Source organism: Cydia splendana, chromosome 12, assembly GCF_910591565.1.
Source record: "Cydia splendana chromosome 12, ilCydSple1.2, whole genome shotgun sequence".
NCBI classification, from domain to species: Eukaryota; Metazoa; Arthropoda; class Insecta; order Lepidoptera; family Tortricidae; genus Cydia; species Cydia splendana.
Window position 1 is genome coordinate 12,357,482 of NC_085971.1, and position 20,633 is coordinate 12,378,114.

General features: G+C 38.6%; 1 protein-coding gene across 4 annotated transcripts in view; it reads right to left on the reverse strand.

Moving 5' to 3' along the window:
• The window catches only part of LOC134795523 (glycogen-binding subunit 76A), a 78,471-nt gene that overhangs the window by 17,109 nt on the left and 40,729 nt on the right, over positions 1 to 20,633 (reverse strand). The window contains exon 1 of one of the 4 annotated variants that reach the window (XM_063767406.1): positions 16,015 to 16,379. The exons of the other annotated variants lie outside the window; for them this stretch is intronic. Coding sequence (XP_063623476.1) covers positions 16,015 to 16,071 — 57 coding nt within the window. The 5' untranslated portion in view covers positions 16,072 to 16,379. Of the gene's footprint in view, positions 1 to 16,014; positions 16,380 to 20,633 lie in introns of those variants that run through there. 4 annotated transcript variants of the gene reach the window in all.

Below are 20,633 nucleotides of genomic sequence, written 5' to 3' on the forward strand. Positions count from 1 at the left end.
TGTGTTCAGCGTTGAATAAAAAGTATAAATAATGGAGATACAGTCCTGCAAGTATATAATGTTGTATTGGAAATATCTTCCTCTTTAATAATATTAACTAGATTTTGCCCTGTGCGTGGGGCCCGAGGGCGCGTGTTATTTGCTGTTGGTGCTGTTGTTGACGTGTTGTTTTTGCTGTTGTTTGTACTGTTGTAATTGCGTAGTAGCTTGTTTTCCAATGGGAAAAAGAAACAAAGTTGTACTTTTGCTAGGACAAACAGATCCGCGTGCGAGCACTTCATTCCTGTAGCTCGGTAGCAGTCCGGTTATGTGAGGGTCGCAGTTCTAACCTAACCTAACCCACTTTTCTGGTAGCAGTCCGTTTCTGTGAGGGTCGCGGTTCTAACCTATTTAACCTAACCCACTTTTCTGGTAGCAGTCCGTTTCTGTGGGGTTTTCAGTTCTAACCTAACCTAACCCACTTTTCTGGTAGCAGTCCGTTCCTGTGAGGGTCGCAGTTCTAACCTAACCTAACCCACTTTTCTGGTAGCAGTCCGTTTCTGTGAGGGTCGCATTTCTAACCTAACCTAACCCACTTTTCTGGTAGCAGTCTGTTCCTGTGAGGGTCGCAGTTCTAACCTAACCTAACCCACATTGTTGGTAGCAGTCCATTCCTGCTGTTGTTATTGTTGTGTAGTAGTTTGTTTTCCAAAGGGAGAAATAAATAAAGTTGTACTTTTGATAGAAAGAAAAGATCCGCATGCGAGAACTTCATTCCCGCAGCTCGGCCTTCGGCCTCGCGTGCTTGGGAAATCGTAACTTTTCCTATTGGGTCGTGTTTCAGCTCCAACTTCCTCCTCACGTGTGACGCTTCGGGCCTTCGGCCCAACGCGGAGCTCGGCCTTCGGCCTTCGCGAGCCTTGACGCTTCGCCGTCGGGCCTTCGGCCCGCCGGCTCCGCTTATCAAGAAAGTTGACTTTGTAGGACGTTTGGAGGAACTGCATTCACGCAGCTCGGCCTTCGGCCTCGCGTTTCGGGAGTCGGGGAGGAGGCTCCGGGCCTTCGGCCATCCACTGGGGTCGGCCTTTGGCCTCCCTGCCTGAAGCTCGCCCTTCGGGCTCGCTTAACACACTTTTTGTATAGGATTTTGCTTTGTTCGTCATTCCCGCAGCTCGGCCTTCGGCCTCGCCCAAAATTACTGGGGGTGGAGCATGCTTGGACATTCGAGATAAAGCTCCGGGCCTGACGGCCCTCCGCGGGGTCGGCCTTCGGCCTCCCAGCCTGAAGCTCGCCCTTCGGGCTCGCCTAACCTACTTGGAAATTTGAATCTGGCCCGTGTCCGCCGCCATTTTGGATTTTTCCAAAAAAATTTTTTCACATGGTAATCTTGGGCCCCCAAGCTCGCCGCATGTCAAATCTCAGCGCGCTCGGACCAACTTGAAAAAAAAATAAAAAATAAAGTCGGCCTGTTTGAACATTTTTAAATGCAGTTTGTTTTGTCTTGGGGCCCTCTATGACATTTGGTCGAGCACCCCCCACCCATCTCGCACCGTTTAAAAGTTGCCATACAAAATTAAAATGACCATTATTTCCGCCATCTTAGATTTTTTCCAAAAACATTTTTTTTTCATAGGTATCTAGAGGCCTTTATCTTTCGCCATGCCAAATCTCAGCGCGCTCGGACCAACTTGAAAAAAATAAAAATAAAAGTCGGCCATTTTGAAAATTTTTAAATGCAGTTTGTTTTGTCTTGGGGCCCTCTATGACATTTGGTCGAGCACCCCCCACCCATCTCGCACCGTAATATGAATACTTTTTGAGATATTGGGGAAATTAAAGATCTCTACTTTTTCCCCCTTTTTTGCTTATAACATAACTTTTGATATTTTGTGTGTGCTACTACACGCTTCAAATGCATTTTTCTAGGCATTATGACGAATCTAATGAGGTATCACACGTATTTTTAGGAGTATCATCTCTATTTTTCACCGTGTTCAGTTTCTCGAACAAGACTAATACAACCAAGCGCAAGACGAACTACCTGTAGGCACCTTGAACTCTCAATTATATTTAATTCATGTCGACCGTGGTCAAATATTAAAATTTGTGATAAGTATTTAGTTCTTAAATAATTGTATTGCGATATGCCTATTAGGGTAATTTTTTCAATTATTTAATTTGACATTTTATATTTATTTAAATTTATGATTATGATGATGAATATGCACGCTTGACGGGCGTGGCGCGTTGCATGCGATCCGAAGCCGGGCGCCTTCGGCACCCTCATACTAAAAGCGTAACACTATACATATATTGTAACATTCCCATACTGTATCAATCCAAATAAATAATTTCTGATTTTCAAAGGAGTCAAAGAGCACGAAGGAATATAATCATTTTGCAGATCGGACGTAGGTATATCAGTAAAGGTGAAATACTGTAAATATATCATACTTACATACTCACAATTATATTATCTAGGAATATAATATTATTTACCTACATTGAAATTGGTTGCTGACCTAGTGAAAATACTGAAATATTTTAACTGTTGATGTACGAAAGCTAGGCGCTTTCAAGCACCTCGTAAAGTATTAGATGCTTCTGTTATCAGAAAGTGTGTTTTTATAGCACTTAGTGACGTTTTCTTACGTTTCATATGCTTTGTTTCCCATTGTTTGTAAATTGTAAAATCACGTGACCGCGCGGAACACACTGACGCAGGTCCGTCCTCTACAAGCGCTGTCGCGCGACTGAAGAGGGCGTAAGTGCGTTCGCGAGTGATGGCGGTTGCGGATTTAGTAGGTATTGAAACATAGAAATTATTTTAATGATGTTACCGAGACAAAGTGATCCAAATCATCTAGATTATCTTATTACCTATACATTTATGTAAAAAACAAGTCAAAAAAGTTTGTATTGTAGCTCTGAGATTGATTTATTGTTAAAAAAAGGCGTAACTTTGGAATTTTTTTCTATCGAGCAAAGTTTATCTAATCATGTTTTTGAGATCCAAAACATATCTGCCAGATCCTTAAGTATAAGATATATTTTTTTCACAATTTTAAAACATTGTTTCTTATATTTCCGATGGATTCAAAAAACTGGTTCGCTTAGCTCGTACGGGAAAAGCACGCCTTAACCTTAACTCATGCTAAAAAGTTTCTGACCCGTGTAATGCTTTAAGTACAAATCCCAGTTCTTAAGACATCAAAACGGAAATCTACTAAAGATATATCTTAAACAAACTATTAAGAGTAGTCCACTCTTATCTAGTAGGTACGAATATGTAAAATATTCTACAATAATATAATATTAGTAAGCATAATCTTCCACAAATCGATCTAGTTCCACAGTAAGCTCAATAAAATAAAGCTTGTGTTGTGTACATTAGACGATATAATAAACTGCAGAATAATTCAATAGGTACATAGAAAACATACACAACTCAGGAACAAATTTCTGTGCTCATATAAGCATAAATATAATTTAATAGACATCTCATCTATCTAGCGGCATATGGCAGGCCACGTGAGATGCCATATCGTTCAATCCTGAACCAAATATTACCTCATTTGACCCCTTGATTAAGTATATCGTTGTTTATTTGCATTGTACAATAAATAAATCGGGAATTTAAAGATAATATTTATGTTTTATAATATCTGAGCTTACATGCATATACTACATGTAATTAAGCATCATGAACCAAATAACTTGACCCCTTGATTATATCTCGGTTTATTTGTATCGATTTAAAAATAAATTAAAAATATTGAGATAATATTTTTATTTTATGTTTCCTTTCACATCAAAATTTTACTAAGCGTATGTAAACCTAAACAGAAGTTGCATGAATATGAGAAATTAAGTTAAATACTCGTACGTCAATAGTCCTCAATTCGAGAGTCATCCAATAAATATAAATATTGACGAACACACAAGGGCGAGCGCGTGATCGACGTGGAAGCTATTTGAGGAGCTTCACTTTCACTTTGTGGTTCGAAATAGCACCGACACTCATCCTGAACGTCCAGACGCATTTACATAACAAACACTGTATGTTAACATAACCACAGAATAAATAATAGTACTAGGTACAGAAGACTCACTATCTAACAAAACGCGTCTGTTACGATTAGGGCAGATATGGCCGCTAGGTGGCGACAGCGCCACGCGCAGCTTATGGCTAGCCACCAAAATTGGTGTGGAACGGATGTACTTTTAGCTACCTGTAGCAAAGCGACAAAATCGCGAAGTGAGCCACGCCTGACATAACATAGGTACTCTAAAGTAGGTGTAGGTACACGTAGGTGTACGTGCAAAAGCTTCAAAAGTGCATGCCCACTTAATGAATGTGCCCATGCAATTTTGCAGCTTGCTGTACATTAAACCAACTCTAGGCGGTATAATGTGTAGCAAATCAGCTACTTAATTAATTAGAAACTGATAACAGGTCATGTTATGATAAAATTGATAAACATTAATTATAGTTACCGATGTTCTAATTAATTAAACGCGAAAAAATTCAAATGTATTTCTCTAATAATTGTTACAATGTAAAAAGACGGTACATACAGGGCAATTCGAACGTACACTGACATCGGAATGATATATAAATTATGTAAGTGTACGTTCGAATTGGCGTGTAAGAATACATAGATGTGATACTGAAGTGATATCGCCGACACGTGGGACAACCGACAAATGAACCGGTTTCGATGAAAACCTCATGCGCTTTCTAAAGCTACACTTGCTAAGAGACATTCGGTATGGCTGCTATTTTTACCTTAGACTTTGCTAACAATTATCTACAACTTCTATTTTTATTTTTAATCGATTTTAAATCAAAGGAGACTAGACTAGACTGATTGTATTGTATTTGTGTCATTTATCCTTTTAATTCTACGTGTGTTTGACTTTTCGACAAAATAAATCTAAACTTAAATTGATGTCATATACTAAAGAAAAAGTGACCAAACTCTCAAGTGGCGGAGGCGTGGTATATATAAATCACTTCGTCAGATACTGTCTGCTCGAATAATACCTATATTTGACTTTTAAGTGTCCACTCGCGAGTACTAGCTGATAGTTATTTTGTTTGTAAACAACAAACGTCAATGATTAAGTATTTGCAAACAGTTTACCCGAAATAACACAAACACTTTTTAACGATTTTCCTCCTGGCAAACTAGTGATTAATTTTACCAAGACTAAATAAACATTTGATCAAATCGTAACATAAATATCGTGGAATTATAAGTACGTCCAGATACGGAAAACGCACCGCGAATGTTTTTGCTACAAAGGTTCGCTAACTGCACGCGCTCATTACGTAGAGCGATGTGCAGCGCGTGCGCAGTGGGCGAGTGATTTGTGAATGACGCGGCTAGTACCGAATTCTACAGATCTGGACGCACCATAGGAACTGTTACAATATTTTAATAAACTGTAAAAACGTATGAAAGGCGTCATAAACAAAGTTTAAGCTGTAAATTTTTAATTTATAGCCGATTTCCTAGTGAAGTCTCGTCAAGTCGGAGTCGGCTAAATTTGTTTGTTCTGATGTAATGGACGTATATAACACGTCTTACAGCTACGTAGGGCCGGCGCCCTTGGCAGCCTCTGTCCGCTTCCTTGAATGAGATATATTTCGTATGTGTAAGCTAACGATAACGACGCTCTACTATTAGTATGAAAGTAGACTAAGCGCGCTAATTTAAAAAATATGAACAATATTTAGAAATAAATAACAAAAAAATTAATTTATTCATCAAGTCCTCTTTTAAAGGCTAACTTAAATAAATATTAAATTCTTGCATTAAATTGTTTTTGCTAAGATTATCGCGGATAAGCCAATAAGGACCAGTTGCATTTCGGAATCAACGAAAGGAACAATGTTAGATAAATGTAACAATTTCGCAGACGATTTGATGCAACGGCCGTGAGTGTTGATATAAGTAGTATCGATCTATCAGTTGTTATTCGTACACCTGAGTTGCATTACAGCCAACTCTGAAGATACGGGGAGCTTGACATGACACGAGATTATCAAGGTTTACGCGACATGATGAACAAAAATGGTGATAATCATTCATTAACGTTATTTTTAGATTTATCAACTGTTTGTTAGATATAGTTGTCACTGAAGAGTTCTGGAGGTCAATACTATCAATAGTGTTCTTAATTATGAGGAAGATGAGTTATTACTAGTGTCCGACCGAAACATGTTTTTTTGCCGAAACCGAAACCGAAACCGAATGTTCGGCTTTGGCTCTAGTTTCGGCCGAAACCGAAACCGAAACCGAACCTTTTGTAGACTTGTTAAAATCGTTGAAAAAATGTCATAAAACCGCTTTTACACACATATTATGGGGCTGTCAACACCCAATGTCCTTGAAATTGATGTTACTTAAGCAGTTTTTTAAGAAAATTACTAGAGTTAGACCAAGATAATTCTGCAACGATTTTGATAACACACGCAGTGCATGTGTTATTTTAAACGTCAAAACTTCTGTGAAATTATGACGTATAAATAACATTTGCACTAGTTGCACTGCGTATGCGTATGCTATCAAAATAATTGTAGAACTTTCTTGGTCTAACTCTATTCATTCACCAGTCAATCAAGCTAACATGTAGATACAGGGTCAACCAAAAACGCGAGCGCAACGAGCGCGAATTTTTTGTTGACAATACCGATCTTCACCTGGGCCTAAACGTCCGAAGTGCCCCAGTGAGGCGAACTTTCATGCGAAGTCAAAGCCGTGTCCAACCAATGTCCATTGTATTAAAAAGCGAGATATTTCCTTGAGCGCTGGTGGCCTAGCGGTAAGATCGTGCGACTTTCAATCCGAAGGTCGCAGGTACAAACCCCGGCTCGTACCAATGAGTTTTTCGGAACTTATATACGAAATATCATTTGATATTTACCATTTGCTTTTCGGTGAAGGAAAAACATCGTGAGGAAGCCGCACTAGTCCCGATAAGGCCTAGTTTACTCTCTGGGTTCGAAGGTCAGTCTGATGGCAGTCGCTTTCGTAAAAACTAGTGCCTACGCCAATTCTTGGGATTAGTTGTCAATTGGACCCCAGGCTCCCATGAGCGGTGGCAAAAATTCCGGGATTACGCGAGGAAGATGATGAGTTTTCTTATTATTCCTTTGCCCAGGCCCAGTAACATACGACAGTGCTATCTCATTTACTCCGATACAATTAGAATTAGACAGTGTGCGCGTTATAGGTATTAACAGCCTCTTAAGACTGCGTGGACCGTCTAGTGGCGCCCTCATTAGTGGAATTGTATTTTATAATAAACCAATTAATTTCTGTACCTATACATGAATCAGTATATGTAGGTACATATTAATATTGTTGTCCTACATATTCCCCAACTTTTGGTCTTTGTCACATAGTTTAGTTTCATAGTACGAAGTACCATTTCGTAAGTTTCAGCCCGGCCGAAAGGTGCGGCCGTTTTTTGGCCGAAACCGAAACTACAGCCGAAACATGATTTTTTGGCCGAAACTGGCCGAAACCGAAACCGAAACCGAACCTTCGGTCGGACACTAGTTATTACCTATACGTCAGAGCGTTCACAACAGACATCATCGTGTAAGTCGGTTGTCTTCTAGTGCTACTGCTTCGGAGCCTAGGGTTCAAGTCAGGGTCAGAATGTTCATAATTCATAACGTTATATATATAGTTTTTATGAAACTCTTATTACCGAATTATATATGTACCTAGTATTGATAATTTATGGGCGATCCATGATTTTAGACACAGCTGTTGAAAAATGTACTTCTTCGTCTTATGAATTTGCTTTGGCTTTTTTCTTCGTTAAATATAACCAGAAATAGTAATGAATTTATGGTTTTATCCCTAAAGGGGCCCACTGATTAACAGTCCGCCGGACGGTATCGGCCTGTCAGTTAGAACAAAATTATGACAGTTCCGAACAACTGACAGGCCGATACCGTCCGGCGGACTGTTAATCAGTGGGCCCCTTAAGGGCCTCCAGATGACAATCGTTGAGAAAACGCTAACCGAAACTTAAATAATGTAGGTATGGAAATAGTCATGTATAGGTAGCTACATTTTTTCTTTGCGTTTGACGTTTGTGTATGATAATTGACTAGGCCCCCAGGAGTAATTCTATATTTAATATAGATATGTACAATCAGAGACGGTCAAATCAGTACAACGCCGCGTGTACAGGAGCTAATTGAGTAATTTATCGTATAATGTTTATTATACAATCTGAAATAACATGTCCAGTGCATCACGAGAGTTGCACGTGAACTGGTGTAACAAAGTAGTGTAGTATCGTAAATATCTGAGCCCGCATATCACAATAACTTCGAAAATTACAGTCATTGATATTAAATTGGGTTCTACCATATTGGAGTGTCGACTATTATTTTATCTAATATTCACCTTATTGTTTATCAAGACAACTGACTACTTTGCAGCTAGAAATACGAGTAAGCAAAACAAAGTCTGTCTTTATGAAAAAACTAAAGAAGAACGGAGTATTAAATAACTATGTAGTAGGTGTTAGGTGTACATGTCGACAACTCGTGTCGATTTAAAACAATCCCTTCGGTCGTGTTTTGAAATTCGCCACTTGTTGAAAGTTTCCTATTTTTCACACTTGTATCGTAAATAACTATTCTCGGTGCACTGCAGTCACCGTCATTGGCAGACTTGGCAGTGTTATTTCTTATTCTGGTCTGGCTTATTCAAGCAGATGTCATCGAAAAACAGCCCTTCAATAGGTGTTTTTGCCTAAAATAATGATGAAGATGATGGTATAACTGAAGTTGCATCAGTTCATTGACTTGAGCAATAATTTACATTTCTCGCAAACAATCTCTGCGCTAGTTCAACGGTCCCGTTAACACCGGATTTTAATAGTTGTTTGACTAAAGATTAGCAAACAAATGGTTGAGAACACTTAAAATTAAATGCGAATTTTGATTACTGGTTCTCAGTGAATGAATTAGAATTTTGGATGTGCCTAAAAAGTTTTAATCAATATATTCTCTGTCATCAAACAGTAAGAGGTATGTATGTATATAAAAAACCGGCCAAATTCGTGTCGGGCCACGACCCATCCCCCTCCCCCCACCCTCTTAAAAGATTATATTATATAGGTATTTTTTAAATTGAAACTTCTAAGCTTATTATATTATAATAAATGTTGATGTTTGATGTTTGATGTTTGATGCTTAGTAACGTTTAACAAAATAAACCTATGTTCTTAATTTCGTTCAATATAGGTTTTCAGATGTAAGTAACTAACATTAACATACGAACAGGTACTTAAGGGTCTTTTTTGCCATTTTATTTGCTAAAAAGTAACATGAAGCAAGTTGGCATTAAAGAAAACAGATATAATATCAGTACCTACCAAATAAACATATGCTACTCTACTACCTATTAATGAGTAGGTACATCCAACCAATTACAGCGCGGAGACATCCATCAATAACTAATATAACTTCCAATATCTTTAACCACCTGCCATGCACTAGGTTATAATCACCCGGCATAAGTTAGCCGCAGAATAATAATATCGCCAGGGATAAGTGGTTCTGAAACCGGCAGATCGCCTCCCGCGCAGCGAGTTAGCATACAAGATTGCAAGCTAGGTAAAATATGGGCTATTCCCTGTACATTAACTATTTAAATTGCCTGCGACAACGGCGCGCCCTGATTGCATTAGCGGGCTATCAGTCGGATTACTGTAACGAAACGAGCCCTAGGGCTTGAATACAGCAAGAACCAATTCAGTCCCAATTTAATTCAGATTCTCATTTTGAGCGCGATGCTCTCGTTAGCTGGCGCCATTATTGTAGCGGTATTGTTAACTTTTGTGTAATAAACGAATAAACTTAGTATGAATAATTAATACGATCCAAATCGAATTCCGATACGTCAAATGCTTAAGAGCGCTATTACATTTCGGCGTTGAGCGAGTTTAGGTATTTTACGCGCTGCGGCAGGCCGTGCGAGCTCAGTACGCCGATCCCTTCTACCACACTCGCACTACAATGATGGATTAAACATTCTTGATCCTTCGCGAAGCATATTGAAATCAACCATAACAACACTAACTGTACTTAACTTTTAAAGTTCTAAAACTGTTATTTGGTAAGTACGAAAATACTAAATGCAGTGCAAATGTACATAGGGGCTGTTCATAAATTACGTCATCTATTTTTGACGATTTTTGACGATTTTTGACCCCCCCCCCCCACCCCTCAAATCATCCAAAAATCAAGCTTCGGATGAATCTGTTTCCTCCTACGTCATGTTACCATCATCCGATGTCCAGACCCCCCCCCCCCCCCACTCCTCCCATTTGAAACGACGTAATTTATGAATAGCCCCATACTTGTACTTATGAAGGTATATTACTCGAAAGAAATTATAGGTACCTACTCGCTTATTTACATGTTTCGTCATTGCATTTGGTACCTATAGGTTGTAAAGTTTGTATCAACGAGGGTTTAAAAACGAACTGGTACTGAGGATCTGATGATGATTAAGGTGGTCACGGATACCAATCAACCATGTAGTAACATGATTAGGCTCGTTTGATTCGTCTCAACAAGATCTTTGACACTGAAGATACACAGGGTCTGATGATGGAGCTGGAAGGTGGCCACGGGTACCAGTCTATCATGTAACTAAACAACTTCGTGTTTGGGCTCGTTTGATTCGTCTCAACAAGATCTTTGACACAAGACAGTACTCAGGGTCTGATGATGGAGCTGGAAGGTACCATTACCAATCAACCATGCAACTAAACCACATCGTGTTTAGGATCGTTTGATTCGTCTCAACAAGATCTTTGACACTAGGTGATACTCAGAGTCTGATGATGGAGCTGGAAGGTGGTCACCGGTACCAATCAACCATGCAACTAAACCATTTCGTGTTTAGGCTCGTTTTATTCGTTTCAACAAGATCTTTGACACAAGATAGTACTCAGGGTCTGATGTTGGAGCCGGAAGGTGGTCACCGGTACCAATCAACCATGCAACTAAACCATTTCGTGTTTAGGCACGTTTTATTCATCTCAACAAGATCTTTGACACAAGGTAGTACTCAGGGTCTGATGATGGAGCGCGAAGGTGGCGACGGGTACCTGTCTATCATCATCAGCTCCATCATCAGACCCTGAGTAGTATCTTGTGTCAAACATCTTATTGCGACGAATCAAACGAGCCCAAACACGAAGTGGTTCAGTTACATGGTAGACTGGTACCCGTGGCCACAGTCCAGCTCCATCATCAGACCCTGAGTACTAACTTGTGTCAAAGATCTTATTGCGACGAATCGAACGAAGCCAAACACGAAGTGGTTTAGTTGCATGGTTGATTGGTACCGGTGACCACCTTCCGGATCCATCATCAGACCCTCAGTACTACCTTGTGTCAAAGATCTTGTTGCGACAAATCAAATGAGCCCAAACACGAAGTGGTTCAGTTACATGGTAGACTGGTACCCGTGGCCACAGTCCAGCTCGATCATCAGACCCTGAGTACTAACTTGTGTCAAAGATCTTGTTGCGACGAATCGAACGAAGCCAAACACGAAGTGGTTTAGTTGCATGGTTGATTGGTACCGGTCACCACCTTCCGGATCCATCATCAGACCCTCAGTACTACCTTGTGTCAAAGATCTTGTTGCGACAAATCAAACGAGCCCAAACACGAAGTGGTTCAGTTACATGGTAGACTGGTACCCGTGGCCACCTTCCAGCTCCATCATCAGATCCTGAGTACTATCTTGTGTCCAAGGTCTTGTTGAGACGAATCAAACGAGCCTAAACACGAAGTGGTTTAGTTGCATGGTTGATTGATACCGGTGACCACCTTCCGGCTCCAACATCAGACCCTGAGTACTATCTTGTGTCAAAGATCTTATAGAAACGAATAAAACGAGCCTAAACACGAAGTGGTTTAGTGGCATGGTTGATTGGTACCGGTGACCACCTGCCGGCTCCATCATCAGACCCTGAGTACTATCTTGTGTCAAAGATCTTGTTGAGACGAATCAAACGAGCCTAAACACGAAGTGGTTTAGTTGCATGGTTGATTGGTACCGGTGACCACCTTCCGGCTCCATCATCAGACCCTGAGTATTATCTTGTGCCAAAGATCTTGTTGAGACGAATCAAGCGAGCCCAAACACGAAGTGGTTTAGTTGCATGGTTGATTGGTACCGGTGACCACCTTCCGGCTCCATCATCAGACCCTGAGTACTATCTTAAGTCAAAGATCTTGTTGAGACGAATAAAACGAGCCTAAACACGAAGTGGTTTAGTTGCATTGTTGATTGGTACTGGTGACCACCTTCCGGCTCCATCATCAGACCCTGAGTACTATCTTGAGTCAAATAAATACATATAGAATGTCAGGTCGTTTCAAATATTTTTAATCCTGTCCGGTAGTTTATTAAACTGTACCATTATAAATTATAATACTATAAAAACGGTGCTAGGATCAAAGTCTCTCGTTGCGGTTTACACGCACACAGTATAGCGTTTTACACGGCGCCCGCCGCACACAATGATAAAAAACCTCGTCGTCGCCGTTGAAAATGTGCGGAGCCGACCGACACACGTCCTGCCTCTACAAGCTCTGCCGCGGCACTGAGCTGGCGCAGCGCGCGTCATCGGTAATATAGAGTAGTTTTCAAAAAATTGCCAAAAATTTATAGTAGAATTTCATAAACACTAATGTATACCAACAGTATAAGCAAACGTTGCAGATTGCTTGAGTATGAAAATGACTTCGATATTAAGTAGATTTTCGTAGGAATTGACACTTGTTTCGGAGAGAAAATCGAGTTCGTTTTACTTTAATTTTCTCTTTCTCAAAGGTATGTAGGAAAAATATAGTTTGATATGCCTAAAGTACAGGGTATTAGTAATACAAAATAGCCAGGTTTAGCAGAGTAAACTTCTCAACATTTCCAAATAAGAGCTCGCCATTCAGTGCTTCACGGGGTTTTTCGGAAACGACCATCAGAAAAAAAATCATTACTAATTTAATAAGTCCTTTTTCTAATATTTACAACGATATTTATAAAGATAAGAAGACGCTTTTACTGGAACAAGTACTCATTGTTTCTAATAATGAGCGCAAAGTCCTGAATTTCGTCGACTAGTATCATCAATTTTGCATTATTTCGACTTTTCTTGTAAGAGCGCTCTTAACTGATATACCCAACATCCAATAGGTATATTTAAAAAATAATAAAAGAATCAATGAAATCCAGATTCAATATTTTATTTGTAACTTCGTTTCTTTTAATATGTAGCATCTTCAATTTAAGATCTAACCTAACAATTTATATTATACTAGCGACCCGCCCCGGCTTCGCACGGGTTAGCAAATTATACACCTAAACCTTCCTCAAGAATCACTCTATTGACAGGTGAAAACCGCATGAAAATTTAATTTTCACTTCTCATGCTCAAAAAGTGCACCTTTATGTCGTGCGTAGACGACATAAAATCGCATTTTATGCTCTAGAGCATAAAAGTAAAATTTTCTTCTAAGACTAAGGTAATCGGTCTCAACAGCCAAACAGTTAAAACATATTGCACAATTTTACTGAGCAATAAAATTGTGTAGATGGCAAAACTTGTTATATTATTTTATTTATGCTACAATTTATTAGAAATCCGTATTTTCTGTCATTAAATTTAGTAAATCACATAAAATAGGAGTCGATTATCGTTCAAAAATGCTCCGAAATGTTTGACTTGGCAGAAAACCAAGCGTCTGAAATTCTGATCACATGTTGAAAATTAAAAAAAAAAAAAGTTAGTTGGCGGGAATTGGTTATGTATTATGTTCTTTCGCTTTACGATAATTTCGTGGTGTAAATTGCCGTGAAAATGTGTTTTATTTTCCTCGCAATCGAAGTGAAAAGCAGAGTGTACAACAAGGGCATAAATGTCAATTTTTACCCTCGTCTACTATTTTGGTCTTCGCTTCGCTCAGACCAAAAAATTGCCTCGGGAAAAATGGGTCACTTTATGCCCTTGTTGTACAATCTACTATTAAGTTCAGTAGTTTTTGAGCTTATCGCGAACATACATTGTTTTATAAGGTGTAGTGATTTAGGTACCTATAGACTTACTCGCATTTTGACACTACATTTATTTCGGGCTATCGGTCCAAATATAAACATAACAATGTCAATGTTAAGTTATGCTTTGTAAATGAAAAGGAACAATCAAGACGAAGAATGCCTATTGTTTCCCAGTAGTCGCAAATTAGTTTGTGAATGGAAATGGCTGAAATGAGTGAAATAACGTCCGTCAAAACTGACGAGAGTTTCTAAAGTACTTTTTATAAAGAATTATAACTTATATAATTCTAGCGACGGGTTACACAAAACCTTGACAAATTATACACCTACACCTTCCTCAAAAATCACTCTACTGATAGGTGAAAATCGCATAAAATCCGTTTAGTATTTTCGAATTTATCGCGAACATACATACACACAAACAGACTGACGCGGCGGGGGACTTTGATTTTTAAAGTGTAAGTAGTGATATCTTTAGTTAATAAGCAACTAATTAACTAATTGCCATCAATTTTAAGATGGTAATTTAAAAAACGTTTCTTATGTTTTGTTTTTGCTACACTTTATTAGGTACGGTCAGCCAAGAAAGTGGTCTACCACTTTTCGACTCTATCAATCAGATGATAGAGTAGAAAAGTGGTAGACCACTTTCTTATCTGACTGTACTTTAATAGTATATGTTGCAGTTACATATGTTATATTATAACTACCCTATCTAATGACCCGGGTAAAAGTCGCGACGTGATCATACACAATGTGAGTCAAGTTCCTTACATGTGTATGTGTGTATGTGTTTTACAACTTGTTTTGATAGATTATGATAAGATTATGGTCGTTAGGCGCTAGTTCCATAAAGGACAACTATGCAACATTTGAATGCAGTGTGTTTACATAATTGAATATTTATTTTCTTACAGAGGATATGCAGAGACCGACCAACTAATAATAGTTATAATTATATGGGTGTTTATTGTTGCGCCTGTGAACGGGTTCCAGCACGCGTTCTCCATGACATTAAAGCTCTCCAAGGGGCCTCTACGTGTTGGATCTATATCCCCACGCAAGCCTATCAAAAGACCGGGATTTGTAGGCCCGTGAATTCCAAAATGGAGAAACAAAATGTTATACTTAATTATAAGTGTTGGTTTATATCATGTCAGCGAAAATGAAACGATTGCTTTTGGAGGAAAAACAATTAAATATGCAGTACAGTGTAAGTTGTCTTATTGTTAGTAAAATATTCAACTTTTTCTTGTTTTACCTGGTGCATGGTGGTAAATTTTAAACTGTAGGTACGTAAAACATAGGCGGGTAATCATCGTTATCACCATTCTTAACAACGGTCATCTTAATCATTCAAGACAATAATTATGTTTTCACCACACCAGCTTGGAAAGGCTTACTTTGCACTTCAAAAACTGATAGTAAAGTTGCATTTTATTCACATGTGAGGCAAAGTAATCAAATGCAAATTTTGAGTTGTTTCCTTATGTTTGCTGGTAGAATGATTTTGGATGATAAATATTTAATAACATTCATTTGGATTTGATTTTGTTTGATTTCACATTTAATATTTGCTTCGGGTTGGTGTGGTGAAAAATTTTGTGTTTCACTCGTTGGCAAATTTTGTTTAACCCTCGTCCTTTGAAGCCCTCGCAACGCTCAAGATTCCATTTTTCTTTCGCTTGCTCGGGTATCAATATTAGCACGAGCGGTTAAACAACAACTTTGCCCCCTTATAAAACAAACAATTATTTTATTTTATATTAACAAAGTATGTCAATTTATACATATAATTATGAAGAAAGAAATAACAACAAGTAAAGAATGTAAGACACACACAATCAGTAAAGATAATGTCAATATTTAATTGAGCATTCAATTAAAAAAAGAAAGCAGGCGATAACGATTGTAATGTTACCTTTTCAATCAACACAGGAATCGGTCTCTCCAATGGGATAATCTTAAAAGAACTCATGAATCTTCCGCTGTCTCAGTTCCGTTATCACAGTCACCAGCTTAGTCCCAATTCACTTCGAAGTTGCATTCATTAATATATTTATTTACTAACACATTAGATAAACTGTCACTCGGCGCGGGCGTGTTTCTCACGAGCATTAATAATTAAATTGATTTGTTATTATTGATTGAAATTGTTTACTACTGTTTTATAGATGAGGGTAGATTTGTTGAGTTTGTGTGAGGTAACGCAGCGCGGCCGTCCGGCGCTTGCGTTCCTTGCGAATGACAGCGCGCCGGCGGCGCGGCGCCCGCACCCTCGCGCACGCGCCCGGCACACCTCCTCCTACCCCAGTCATTTAATCAAGTCATTAAAACCCTGCAACTGCTATTACTATTGTTTACAACTAATGCGTTGTTACAGTTAATCCAGCGATCGCGAACCAGATAAACGATAATCGGTATTCTATAGGAATATAAATACTCTGCACGCGGGCCAAACGTGATGCGCACGAGGCGACCGAGTGGCCGCGCTTGGCGCCACTCGCGAGATGTGAACCGGCAGGTTGACAAAACTTGTCGTTTCGAAAAGATATCGACATTGAAGCACCTCATAAACTGAGTCCTTTCAAATCTTGGCGCCGCAGACCGTTTTTATAGAAATGAAGACTGATGCCAGCGAACTCCGTAATCCGGTAAATTATATGTCGGTTGCCTGCTTTAATTAATAACTGAATTGCATTTGTATTTTTGATAAGACATACTGAATCGTGTCTTGGAACGAAAACCTACAAAGAGATGATTTGCATAGACTAAAATGAACTGTAACGGAATTCTGGGCCTGGAATTTACGAGCAGGATATTTTTACATTTTATCATTAGAATACAATGATTTAAGAAATGGTATCCTGGAATTCTTGGAATACCATTTACCGGGATTACTTAAAGTAAGTCTTTAAGTACCCAAGTAGGTTCTACTAATTCTAAAAATTCTGTCCAGCCGTGAAGAGTTGTCGCTAATACCAAAGCCCAGGAATTTTCAGAGTACCGTCCGTATTTTTGTCAGTTTCGAAGTCGTATTTATAAACCAGAGTGCAACGCACTGCACCTTCGCCTCGGTTTATTTGTGTGTTACTGTTAAGGAATATCATTAAACTAATTGGTTTAAAGTCCGGAACTGAATCAGACTGTGCTAACATTTGATTCTAGACTGCACGGCGCGATTGTGTGATTTGTGTGACTATTTTTATATTTATGACACTAATAATTCCTGTAAGTTTTAATATCTATGTAGGTTATTATACCTATTGACACCAAAATGATGATGAATTTGTTAATTACTATTTAATATTGTATTTATGTGTCTAGAGCAGTATCAACCCACGGTGCAATTATCGTATAACCCGTGTTCGGCTAGCCCGGAATACATTTGAATATGCCTATCGGTTAGACACCTTGGTGATGCGCATAGTCTAATAAAACATGGTCTTCTATTCCCAGAGTGACACAGGCCTACGTCACAATAACATGGCCGCTATATATAGCGCTATCGCATATTATCATATAGCGCTGTCGCATGATGACGTAGGCTTGTGTCAGTTAGGTGACCTAGAAAAGACGGGAATGGAGTACCAGGCGGAGTATATTATTATACCATGGGTGATGCGTAGGTAGGTGATGGCAACGGCACTACACCAACAGTTCACTTTCTCAGGAATTTTCTTCGGGCTTTTTATGCTAAGTACTAAACTTTGTGACGCTACGTTTTCTAGTTATACTCATAAGAGTCATATCATAAGCTTTAAGGGGCTATTTTTCAATTCCGCCCCCTGGTCTGTTTCGTGTTAGGTAAATTCCAAATTATTGTGGCAGAGCCTCTCCAAGTTTTCAATTTATAATTATCGTACATTCTCGCACATACACGAATGGGCATATGCGTAAAAACTTCCATATCAATATAGACCTTACTCTACTGAAATCGAGTCACTCTATCAATCAATCTAGTAACTCGGTGAAAACGAACGATAAAATTAAAATGCATATTTTATAGCTACAGATGTTAAAACTATTTCGATTTCACATTGAATAAAATCAGGCGGAAAACTATAAAATATATAATTGCGAGGTTTTAAAGTAATTTAGGTAATATTTCATAACAAACCTTAATTGAATTTTTTATAATAGAATCGATAGATTTAATGCGTATCTCATAGATTGAAACAAATTCTCTTGGGTGATGGTATTCGACATTTTATTTTAATGATGCATGATATGATAAAGCGATTGGCGATCACAGGGCTACTTTTGTGAATAGCGACGATATCGCAGGCGACTATTCAGTTAGTAATTCGAAATCTTGTCAGACTAAGAGTCGAAATGGACATACATATTTTAGGTATCTTAAGTTGGTTATTGAACTGGATGTATGTAATTAACAATAGGGTCACCACAAAAACTTCCCGCGCTGCCAAAAAATCTATGCGAAGTTTCACCCCATGTCAAATTTAAATACACGGTTAGCTCATTCAGTCTCGTCTAATGAAAGCTTCTAGAGACAGCCAAGTATTAAAGTCTTCTAAATATAAACTGCTGATTCTGCTTACGTTATTTTTATTCTATGATATCACGTTCTAAACGTTCTATAGTGATTTATTACATGCATTAAACCAGCTATATATAGGGCTTAATATTAATTTATGCAGTATTCAGACAACTAAATGTTACCTTATAGAATGTGGGTTTTTTTTTGATCCATTGATTTTCAATTAATTAGCTGCATTATCTATCATGCTTCTTTAACGGGAGTTTATTACCGACCTCATTAAATAAAATTATTAATGACTAGGTAAGGTTTTCACATTTAAAGAGAGAACACATTAGACATTAGACTGAGAAGCTTAAATAGCTCCTTCTTCGTCGCGTTATCCCGGCATTTTGCCACGGCACATGGGAGCGTGGGGTCCGTTTGACAACTAATCCCAAGAATTAACGTAACACTAGTTTTTACGAAAGCGACTGCCATCTGACCTTCCAACTAGGGTTGCCAACTTTTCTTTGGTGGAATATAGTATTTTCCAGAATAAGGCATCAAAAGTATAGTACATTTCAAAAAAATATAGTACTTTTAGATAAAATACTAAACATGAGTGTAATATATGTTTAATCGGAAATATAGTATTTTAGCGTACTATATATTTTTCGAAAAGTATATAGTACAGAGAGCCAAAATATAGTACAATACTATATAATATAGTACGGTTGGCAACCCTACTTCCAACCCAGAGGGGAAAGTAGGCCTTATTGGGATTAGTCTGGTTTCCTCACAATGTTTTCCTTCACCGAAAAGCAATTGGTAAATATCAAATGATATTTTGTACATAAGTCCCGAAAAACTCATTGGTACGAGCCGGGGTTTGAACCCGCGACATCAAGATTGAAAGTCGCACGCTCTCACCGCTATAGGCCACCAGCGCTTTTTTGAGAAGTTTAAATAGCATTAGCGAAAAAGTAACATTAATTGTATCACCCTCTGTCGTATATCTCAACCGTCAGCGCAGGCGTTTTTGTTTTGAATGCTAGAATTTTAGCGGTTTTCTCAAAACAAAACACAGATACATATCAAAATGTAATCTTACGGCAGTCAAACAGAAACTTGAAGCTTTTATCAAGAGATATTTAAACTTATTCAAATTAGCGCCGATATTGGTCCAGTTGTCGGACGAGAATTCAAGCCTAATATGAATGCAACAACTACGCCGCCTTTCCCTGCGCTTTGCTGAAAGCTAGCAAGTTGCAAACACGATGGAGGTAATGTATTTAGTTGTCAGCCGACAAAGCCTCGGCCTACGCGGTGAGCTTATGGTCCAGACTGAGTTATATCGTATTCTGCAAGATAAACGCCAGACGCAGATATTTCCGCGCAGGAATTCTCTAATGCCGTCGTGCTGTTGAACTCGAAATGAAGCTAATTTATATTCATTGCGTTTACAATACTCGATTCTGGTGACTTTGTAGCAGTACGCAGTACAATGACATGGAAGCTTAAGCATGTAACGTGTTACTGACATCCCGACATTATTTAGGTTTGTTTGCTAGAAAATTTACTATAATGTGATACTAGTTATACCGTTCTAAAGCCACCTATTATTCCATGACCAAATACATACATATAAGATATTTGTCGACACAAATTGGCATTATTACTATCTATTAAGATAACGTGCAACTACCTACATATTTACTTAAATGGTGTGATAACGGCGTGAAAAGCGCATAAAATTTTAAGATACTATTATGTGCCGACAATGGAGCACAATTAACATTAATGGCGTATTCGAATACAAATGCACTTTCTTGCCGCCTACTGCTCATTCATTGTAACCTGTATCTACCATCGGGACAAGACCTTATGCACAAATATTTTATGCAGAAACAAAAATGTACCCAAAGTCAAACCGTGAAGGTAATCTATGAAGAAATAGTAGTTTGTGTTACAAGGGATCAAAATGATATATTTCCGTCAAGGGCGTAAGTACATTGAATCCTGAATGAAGCGATGGATTCAACAATAGAATCCCGAAC